The sequence below is a fragment of the Astyanax mexicanus genome, chromosome 23 (genome assembly GCF_023375975.1).
Source record: "Astyanax mexicanus isolate ESR-SI-001 chromosome 23, AstMex3_surface, whole genome shotgun sequence".
In the NCBI taxonomy this organism is placed as follows: Eukaryota; Metazoa; Chordata; class Actinopteri; order Characiformes; family Acestrorhamphidae; genus Astyanax; species Astyanax mexicanus.
Window position 1 is genome coordinate 16,779,727 of NC_064430.1, and position 11,137 is coordinate 16,790,863.

General features: G+C 36.2%; 1 protein-coding gene across 1 annotated transcript in view; it reads left to right on the plus strand.

Moving 5' to 3' along the window:
* Positions 1-10,837, plus strand: part of LOC103025345 (cytoplasmic tyrosine-protein kinase BMX) — a 29,583-nt gene extending 18,746 nt beyond the window's left edge. The window contains exons 18-20 of the mRNA XM_007259380.4: positions 4,188-4,306; positions 9,340-9,497; positions 10,530-10,837. Of these exons, the coding sequence (XP_007259442.2) occupies positions 4,188-4,306; positions 9,340-9,497; positions 10,530-10,598 (346 nt within the window). The 3' untranslated portion in view covers positions 10,599-10,837. The remainder of the gene's footprint in view (positions 1-4,187; positions 4,307-9,339; positions 9,498-10,529) is intronic.
* Positions 10,838-11,137: the final 300 nt, after the last annotated feature.

Consider the following 11,137-nt stretch of genomic DNA (forward strand, 5'->3'; position numbering starts at 1 on the left):
CGCTACAGGTGGCAGCGGGCTGCAGCATTTAAGGCGGAACGGAAAAATAACAATAAGCTAATCAGAGCTAATTTCAGCTCCTCATCACAGAGGAATTAAGGAATGGACAATATGAATTAATTTCTCCACCTCCTGCTCCCTTTCTGAAGAAATACAACGACCTTAAATTAACTAGTTAATCAGCAGCTGCTCCTGAACTTTAGCGCTTCACTGCTATCATCACATCAGCCCAGCAGCGTCACCTACACACCACCGCTAGTAGCCTCATAATAAAGCAGTGTTATTTATTATTTATTTATTGTTCATTAACGTCATTGTGATATCCCAGTGATTCCTCTGTCACTGAGGACCCACATTCCTGCACATTTTATTGTTTTTGTAACACATTACCTGCTTCAGGACCAGTGTATATTTTGGAGGCTTTTTTCAATAAGATTCATAAGCCAGAAGCAGAAATTTTTATAAATCAAATCGTTTTGAATCAAAAATCGATTTTGAATCGAATCGTGGCCCCCAAAATCGGAATCGAATCGAATCGTGAGATAGTAAACGATTCCCACCCCTAATTATTATATATTTTTTTCATCATTTTTCAAACAACCTCACGGGTCAGATGTTTCATATATATATTATATATATATTACATACAGGATATAGCACTGTATTGGCAACACTGGCGACGGTCCGGACCTTGGACTGACGAAATTTTCTTTAACTAGACGGTACTGAATTCTAATTAAAAACCCTGAAGTAGAGAGTTAAAACTGAGCTTTTAAAAACATTTTTGTCACGTTCTCATACTGTTCTGTGTCTCTCCTGGCTGTCTCTGTGTTTTTCCTGCCCTCCTGTTTGTTTATTTACCTTCCCCTGCACATGGCCTGTGTCTCCGCCTTAAGGGTTTTTACCTATGATTCATTTGTAATTCAACCCCATTTCGTCACCTGTTCTCAGCTATTCCCAGTTTCATGTCCTGCCTTGTGTCTGTAATTTTAGTGTGTGTTTTTTCTGTAATTTTCCTGTGTTTCCTGTTTCTGACGTTGGTTCTTGTACACTGTTAGCGTCTGATCAGGTTGCATTTACATTTGTATTTGTGCCCACTGTTTTTGTTTTATTGTTTGTTTGTTTTCTGTTGAAATAAATATTACTCGCACTTGCGTCCGCTCTATATGTCATTCTTGCCGCAGCCGTGACGTTAATTAACACTGCAACACTAAAAAAGCATGGACCTATTATTAAAGAACAATGTTTATTAAAAACCTCGACTAATCTAATATAATTAACATTGTTTAAGAATATAAAACACTTTCTGAACAAACATATAAAACAACAATAAGGCTGCACAATAATTAAACCGAAATAGACCAAGAACAATAACATAATTTACAATGACTTTCGTCTACTCTAATATAATTAACAATGTTTTAGAATATAACACTTTCTGAACAAACGAAACACATAAAACAACAATAAGGCTATGTATGTGCTGATAAGTGGAGGAGCTCTCATGTGTGCAGTGCTCACTGCAGTTCCAGAGCTGCGTGATTATAACATTCTACATTTTTTTTAACACACAATTTGATTTGTTTGATTTGCTATATTACATAGCACTATAGGTTTATATAAAATAAAAATAGCACAAAAAAAATGGAGCCTGAAGTTTGTTCATCATCTGGGTGACAAGACACAGAGAAAGAACTCTAATTTCTTGCCTTCAATACACTTTTAAAGGATAAAAAAGGGGAAGAGGTCTGGTACAGGAAGAGGTCTGATCAACTTAAATCCTTTAATCCACACCAGAAGACACGTTGTTGTGAAATAACAGATTGTGTGATGAGCAGCACGCATTAGAAACTCTTGCAACAAAGCTTAACGCTGGCCAAGGCTGCAGGTTTGACATTTCCAGAAGCAGTAGAAACGTCATTGCTAAGAGGGCAGAACAAGAAATGCCAGTTTGCCTGGGCTGTGCAGCGCTGCCAATGAATCATATGAACTAATACACACTATTAAGAGATTTAGATTTAGCAGCTTCTCAGATCTGCCAGTATTTATTTAGAACTTAAAGGATACATATTATGGAAAACTCACTTTTTGCTTGCTTTTTATTTTTACTTGGGAAATCTCAAATGCTTCTATAAACACTTTAAGCACGAAAAAAAAATCAATTTAATTCATTTTCTGCAAATGAGTTTGGTCAGGAATCATATGTTTCTATGAGCCATTTGGAAGGCTCCTTTTCTGTGACGTCACAACAAGGAAACATGCATAGAACCATACGTCCCCTTTAATTGCAAGCTGGGACAGGGCCATGTCTCAATGTGTTGCATTACATTTTTTTGGCCACTGCCTGGCCAAAAAAAAAAGTTTGCACACTCTAATATTTAATTGGACCGCCTTTTGCTTTGATTGCAGCATGCATTTACTGTGGCATTGCTTCAATAAGCTTCTGCAATGTCACAAGATTTATTTCAATCCAGTGTTGCATTAATTTTTCACCAAGATCTTGCAGCAGCATTGATGATGGTAGAGTCTGATCACTGCACAAAGCAGCTCTTCTCCATCCAGCACATCCCAAAGATTCTCAATTAGGTTAAGATCTGGACTGAACTCTCTCAATCCATGTGTGAAAATGATGATCTTATGCTCCCTGAATCATTCTTTCACAATTTCAGCCCCATAAATCCTCACATTGTTATCTTGGAATATGCCCGTTCCATCAGGGAAGAAAAAATCCATTGATGTAAAAACCTGGTCTATATTCAGTATATTCAGGTAGTCAGCTGACCTCATCCTTTTACCTGGACCTGAACAACTGCAGCAACCCCACATCATTTACTTAGTTAAATCCAGGCAGTGTATGTTCTATTATGAACAAAAATGGGTCTGAGATTTGCATATCATTGCATTTTCTTTTTATTTACATGTAGTTCCATTTTACACAGCAACCCAACATTTTTTTTCAATCTGCAGTTGTATTTTGTTTAGTTAAAATAAGCCAGAGGATCACAGAGCGTGCTTGGGCATGTTGTTTTACACGTTGCCATATCACACCTATCATACCTGTCAAGTCTCCCGTTTTGGCCGGGAAACTACCGTATTTTACTCCTCTTTCCCGCCGTCCTCCCGTATTAGTATTTTCCCGTAAATGTCCCGTATTATATTAAATTAAAAATATATATATTATTGAGGAGACATGGCACTGACCGCTCTGTGTCTCTTAACCAATCGTGGAGCTGGTTCAAGGAGAAAGTCCCACCTTTCAGGAGAAACAGCCAATCAGCTTGCAAAGGAGGGTCAGTGTGGGGAAGCCCCCCGTCGCTGTGAGTTCAGGCAGCTAGTTGGAGCTGCTGATGTTACAGCAGATCTGGATATACAGCGATTTTTCTTAAAGAAAGGGAACGGTATAGGCTAATCATGGAAACTGTGATGAGATTTTTCTGATAGCTGCATAAAAATACTCGTCTCCGAAATAAAAACACACAGATTAAACCTTTTAAAATAAACAAATTTACAGCTTGTGACTGTGGAAATGTGGAGAGAACCGAAATTAACTGAACTGATCAGGGGTGGAGTGATCAAAAGAAAGAAGTATTAATTAAAAATTATTGTGTAGGCCCCTTAGGACTAATTTTTACTGATGAAACATATCTGGTCCATGTCCTTTTAGGACATGGACCAGATATATATAAGAGAGCATATAAGACCATATATAAGACCATATAAGAGAGCTCATGATACTATGTTTAGGTCACCAACAGTCATTTTGCAGAATTTGTGCACCCTTTGTTCAATTTTAAATCCATTAAATAAATAAAAAATATATCATATAAAAGAGTGCATTTATTACAAAAAAGACATGAAATCTTATTTAAAAAAAAGAAAAGGAAAGGATTTTTAATTTGGCTGTATTAAAAGAATGACATATGTAGGAATGTCCACAACATTTCAGATTCTTATAATCTAACTGTAGTGTGTAAGTGGTTCACTTGTGGTTATTTTAGATTTTTTGTAAACCTGTCTTAAAATGTAAAGGATACTGAACCTTCGTTGGGCTGGTGGGACGGCTTTAAGCGTACAGAGGAAAATATCCCTTATTTTTAAATCTAAAACTTGACAGGTATGCACCTATCCATCTGTGGGATTCTATAGATAACTGTACCCTGAGGTGTTTTTCTGTTCTGAATTTGCAGATACGTGTTGGATGATCAGTACACCAGTTCTCCAGGTACCAAGTTTCCTGTGAAGTGGTCAGCCCCTGAGGTTTTGAACTACACCAAATTTAGCAGCAAGTCAGACGTGTGGGCTTTTGGTTTGTTCTATTTCCCTCTCTTTCTCTCTGTATATATACCTGTATTTTACACTACAGGTGCACAAAAAATGTAATATGATCAAAAAGTTAAGTTAAAGTGAAACTCTTAGAATATTTATTACACAAAGATTGATTTATTTCAAGCGTTATTTATTTTAGTGTTTATGATAATGCATTGCATTGGATTTAGGGGATGCTTTTATCTAAAGCGATTTACAAATGATGAACAGAGGGCATAAAATTGCAAGGCCTGAAAGAGGGTAGAAAGGGTACCTAAAAGGTAATACTTGGATAGAGGAAGAAAGGAGGAATAAAGGGATGTTAAAGCACAGTCTTCAGAAGGTTCCTAAAGGTACTCTCAGAAAGTTAGAATATTAAATAAGACCAATTGATACTTTTGGCAGTGTGGGCAGTGTGCCAAGTCCTGCTAGAAAATAAAATCTCCATAAATCTTGTTAACTGAGGGAAGGCAATTTCCTGATAGACGCTGTGCTGACTTTAGACTTAACACTTAGTGGACCAACACCAGTGGACCACTTTGCTCTCCAAACCATCACTGATTGTGGAAACTTCACACTAGACCTCAAACAGCTTGGAGTGTGTGTCTCTCCACTCCAGACTCTGCTCCCTTGATTTACAAATGAAATACAAAGTTTACTGATGATCAGTGATGGTTTGGAGAGACATGTTATCTGCTGGTGTTGATCCACTGTGTTATATCAAGTCCAGTGTCAGTGCAGCATCTACCAGGAAATTGTCTTCATGCTCCCCTCTGCTGACAAGCTTTGGAGATGCGGATTTCATTTTCCAGCAGCACTTGGCACACTGCCCACACTACCAAAAGTTCCAATTGGTCTTATAATGTAATATTTAAATATTTAAACGCTTAACATAGATCACTCTGTGTGTAATGAATCTATAATATATGAGTTTCACTTTTGGAACTGAACTGTTGAAATAAATTAACTTTTCGATGATATTCGAAAATCTGCTGAGTGGACACAATTTCTAATGATTGCATTCATCTATTTGAAGTTCTATTCATTTCTAACACGTATCTGCTAATGTACACTATAATACCAATATTGCCAATTGAATAGAACTATCTGGAGCATATAAAAATAAGCACACTGTTAGCTAGAGGGATTTAAAGTCCCCTAGCATTAAGCTCTGGAGCAATGAAACTGTGCGGAATTCTGCTGCTTTATCTAGTACAGGGGTGTCCAAACTACGGAGATATTTAAGAAATAGAATGAAAGTTGGCCCGCTGTTAAGCAGGTTTTTATAATGTAAGATTCATAGTTTGAATGCTAGGTGTCAGAAACGGGCCAAAGAGTCTAAAAGCGGAGAGGGAGCGCATTTCTAGCGCAAAAAAACGGGACAAAGAGTCTAAAAGCGGAGAGGGTGCACATTTCTAGCACAGAAAAAGGGCCAAAGAGTCTAAAAGTTGCCATAATTAAGGAGTTTAATATTAAGAGACATCATGAAATGAAACATCAATTTGAAAAATCTTAGTTTACGCAACACTGTTAAATATAAATGTAGTAAGTCAAGTAAAATGGTGTGTAAATGAAATAATCAGGAAAAAAGTATTATTTAAAGTGGTATATTTCATTATTTGTTTTATTACAGAGTGTGGCCCGTGACTTCAAATATATTTCTCCTTCTGGCCCCCAACAAAAAAAGTTTGGACACCCCTGATCTAGTACTTTGTGGATGAGTTTGGGAGTCGGGGGATAAAGTCAGGTGCTGATCATCCAACGTCTAGATCTTACTGTCAAACTCTTGCCACTGAATGTGCTCAAATCCTCACAGCAGTGTTTTAAAATCAACTCTTTGTTTAGTACCTTGATTTGACTTCATGCTATTTTCATATCGTAATACATAATTTTGAACCATTTTCCACTTTGGTTTTAAAACCTAGTTTATGGATCCACATAAACATGTGTGGCCTTGATTTGTAGAGAAAATCTAAACCACATTTACACATACTATTAAAATATGTCAAGCATTCATTTTTGGATGAGGAATATTTGGGCAGTCACTTTTAGCTGAACATTTCCTCCTGCACTTAGCCATCTTGCATACACAGTGCTTTGGTGAGTAGTCACCAGTGATGTCAGAAACGTGTTACTTAGTTACTGTAATCTAACCACTTTTTTCAGTAACGGGTAATCTAGCGTGTCACTATTTCCAATCCAGTAATCAGATTAAAGTTACTTATCCATGTCACTGTGCCTTATGCGTCAGTTGAGACACGTTTTCATCATAAGGATGTGTAACACTACATGCATGCAGCGCCACAAACAAACAATGCAGGGTGGAGAGAGATGCACGCTTTCTAGCAGGAAATAAAAAGTGGTGCCACAAAGTGATACCTAGCTTTAAAAACACAATGTCAAATCCGAAGAAACATCTAAAGCCTCAGTGGCACAGTCAAACTAACAGAGCAAGTCCCGCCAGGTGGAACGAAGCTTCCAGTAAAGTGAGTAATTAGGCATGTAAGAGATACAGATGAACCTCGCCTTTCTGGTCAGCGAGAGCAGCCTTGGCTAAGTTGGGCGGGGTAAGGGTGGGGAGAAATCAAGTCGGACAGTCTCCACCTGCAGCCTACGCGAACTACAAAAAAAAAACTTGCGGTGTGGCTCCTAAAAAAGAATAAAAGTAGATTTTCCTTTTAAATTATACAGCTCTGAAAAATCAGTTTCTCTTATTTTGCTATTTATAGGTTTATGTTTAAGTAAACTGGACATTTTTGTTTTATTCTATAAACTACGAACAACATTTCTCCCAAATTCCAAATAAAAATTATGTCATTTAGAGCAGAAAATGAGAAATTACTAAAATAACAAAAATATGCAGAGCTTTCAGACCTCAAATAATGCAAGGAAAACAATGTTCATAAAGTGTTCAATGTTTATTTATTAAACAATGTTCAGAAAGTTTTAAGAGTTCAGAAATCAATATTTGGTGGAATAAACCTGGTTTTTAATCACAGTTTTTATGCATCTAGGCATGTTCTTCTCCACCAGTCTTACACACTGCTTTTGGGTAACTTTATGCCATTTCTGGTGCAACAATTCAAGCAGTTCAGCTTGGTTTGATGGTTTGTGATCATCCATCTTCCTCTTGATTATATTCCAGAGGTTTTCAATTTGGTAAAATCAAAGAAACTCACCCATTAAGTGGTCTCTTATTTTTTACAGTAACATGAAACTGCATGGATATGAGCTAGAATAACAGCTAAATATAACAGAAAGGTTACTATTAGAATATATTCTAAATTACAAGCACTGAGAACTGTGTCTTATTTATATGAGAGAAAATTAAATGATATCAAAACAATTCAATAGTCTTTTTTCAATCCTACCTGGCCTACCTAATAATTAAACGTTAGTATTTATTAATATAAATATATCTATTAATATGTGTCTTCATTTCCCCTTTTATAACAACAATAATAATAAAAATTATAACAACAGTAATGGCGATAAAACAAACTTTCTTGTTGTTGTCAGTAACTAATAAAGTAACTAGTATTCTTAGATACTTTTAAAAGTAAAGTAATCCATAAAGTAACTAGGACTGTAACTGAAATGGCTCCATACTCCCTTATTAGTGTAGCGCTATATAGGGAGAGACTGTAGTTCACTAATTAACGGTGAAACACGAGTGAATTCGAACACAACCTCATCAATAACATGCGCCCGCTCTGGTCTCTTAAATACGAACACCTGAACGGCTGAACTGTTTAAAACTCCATAAACACACTGAGTTGAGCTCTCAATTAAAGATAGTGGAGCTGATGATGGAATAATCTCTCTGACTGTTATATTTACACTTTTTACACACATAATCCTCACATTAACTACATGGAGAAACATCTCAAATTAACAGAGTACATAGACTCGCATTGTTGCCAGATTGGGTGGTTTCATGCTAAATGTGGAGTTGTGTCTGAAATTGACTGGAGGAAACGCTTCAGACTTTGGAAATTTTATGTTTATGTTGGTTATTATGTATAAGTATTTACTTCTTTCATTGCCTGCAAGTGTATTTTTATGTACTGCAATTACTTTTCTTTGGTTCTGCTGTCCTATGATAAAAAATCACATATATAATACACACATGCAGATAAAATCATTTTAAATGTTTTTTTTTTTTGTAATTAGTGATATTTAAGTTATTTAAGATCATGTTGTTGAAATAAACCCTGTAATAGTGTTGATATGCTGAACACCAGCTGCATTGTTTTTGGGTGTTTTTCTCTGCATTTTGGCGGATTTGAATCACGTATGACCTGGTTGACTTGGTCTTACCTGAATCCCACTGTCACAGTCTGGCAACCCTAGTGGCTGACCGTCTGCTTGTTTTTTTTTTCTTCGTAATGCATTTTGGGAAACAGTCAGCTTACATAGTAGGCACCTATATTTACTATAAATCCTGGTGCATTATGGGAGTTTATAGTGCCCTCAAAATCACATTTCAATTCCACTTTACGATTCGGACACTCAGAGAAAAATGGCAGGCATACTTATTTGTGCCCTAAATAGTAAATAGGGAGGCATTTTATGTTATTTTTTAAAAGAGTAATCAGTAATCAGATTACTTTTTCAAGGTAACTATATCATCTGATAGTCACTGTCTTGTCTCTCTGTGAAGTTCGAAGTTTCCACAGGGAGGGGCAAAGTGCACATGGCCGGACCAGCAATAAACACAAAGGGCAGAGGAGAAGAAGAACACAGAGAGGGGTTCAGAACTTTTACAATTTTGCAATAACCTTTTTTCACTGGTGAATTTAGTAAATGAAGGTGACAATGAATCATTAAAGGATGTGCCGTAATCTGTACTGACTCATTTGAGCAACATCCACTGAAAAATTCAGGCTGAAATAAGCACCATAGATAGAGATTATGAGCCATTGCAGTCTTGATTGTAATCATAAATACTACAGTTACAACAGTATTACTAAAGCTTATGTAGTTGTCAGTGATTAAGACTGTCACATGGATGATTATGATTATTTCGTGTAGGTGTGCTGATGTGGGAGGTGTACAGTCTGGGGAAGCAGCCCTATGAGCACTACGATAATGGGCAAGTTGCGGAGAAAGTAATGCAAGGCCATCGCCTGTATAGACCACAGCTGGCTACAGATCAGATCTACCAAGTTATGAAAGCATGCTGGCATGAGGTAGGTATAGTACCATATTTAAGTAGAATGGGAAAGTTTGTTGGCTTGGAAAAGTGCATTAATAAAGTTCATATACTGCTTCAATTCAGTGCTACCTAAATCAAATATAACGTATATTTATTGCCATCTTAAATTTGTTAAGACCTTAAAACCACTGCAATCTTAGACTGCGGCAAAGCAGTGTAAATACTGCTGTTAAACTATAAATGTTGAAGTCTTTGAACTTTTGGCTAAATGGTGAATGCCACTACTTTTCAAAAAAGGAGTGTTCAAAAATGTTTGGATGAATGCCGGAATGCAAAAGCTGGCTAATAGTCATGTCCAAAAACTTTTGTTCAAATATGGGTAAGGAAGTCATTTTCCTACAGCTGGTTTATCCAGCAGCTCCTCTATACATATACAGTAGAGGAGAGCAATGCAGAGAAGGGGTAACATGCGTAGATTCAGTACATGTACAGTACTTTTACAAAAACTGTTAATTGGATTCATTCAAGAAGTATATTGTACAAAGCGGGTCTCCCATACTTGGTTCTAGCTTAAGAAAAATGAACTGTAGGGCCATTTGAAATATTTTCACAAGTTTGTGGACACTTGTGAATGGAATCCTATGGGAAAATGTCCAAGCCAAAAAAAGTCTGCTGTATGAAACTATACCAAAAAACTGCACAAAGAGCACAAGCAGTACAGGTCCTACAATTACTCAAAAATTTTATTATTCTATCTTGAATTCTGTGGGAAAATAAACATTTTATATTTTGAGTGAAGAATAAGAAGAATTAGAAGATGAAAAAAACAATAAGTTTTTTTCCAAGCCAACATAATTACATTTATTTTTTGTCTCTCAAATAAGGTATTCCTACGCACGTACAGAATAATTTGTGTCCCGTTTTCTCTTGTTATCTCCTCTCCCATTTCCCTTTTCTATTTTTTTATTCTCTTAAACAGTTGTATAAGTTGAAACTCTGACATTGTGCAACAGGGCATTTCTCAAGCCTATGAGTCAGTTGTCTGCATGTTCTTTTCTGTTTCCAGGCTCCAGAGGAGAGGCCAAATTTCCAGCTGCTTCTTAATGATCTTAGTACATTTGAGGAGAACAAGTGACGTCATTCTGCAGTAATCACTAAACCGTGCTTTTCTTTTTAATGCACTGTATTTCCTAATTACTATATGAAGACAGTTAAGCAGGGAGTGACCCTGCATATGCAACTACAAATACTAACAACTTCTAACAACAATAATAACTAACTGTTAATTTGAATGTATGAGAATACTACCATTGCTGTGATTAAACAAATTATTTTCATTTAAATACAATACACACTAAACCCTGAATTGTGAAACCATGTGATTCTTTTTGTGCAAATAATGAGAAGTAAAAAATGACACTCTGAAAGATTTAGTCAAATTAGATCATGATTTATGTTGCATCTGATGTGATACAACATAAGCAAAAAAAAAAAAAGTCACAGTCCAAAAATTGCTTTGAGAGTTTATACAAGAATCTTCCAGATTGCAATGGATAATGAAAAATAAAGAAAAATTAATCAACATTTAAGGGAAAAAAACGAAACAGTAAGGCTTCAGAGTTTTGACTAATGCAAAATAACCAGACTGTGTTTCCTTGGTCTCAGCCAGCATAT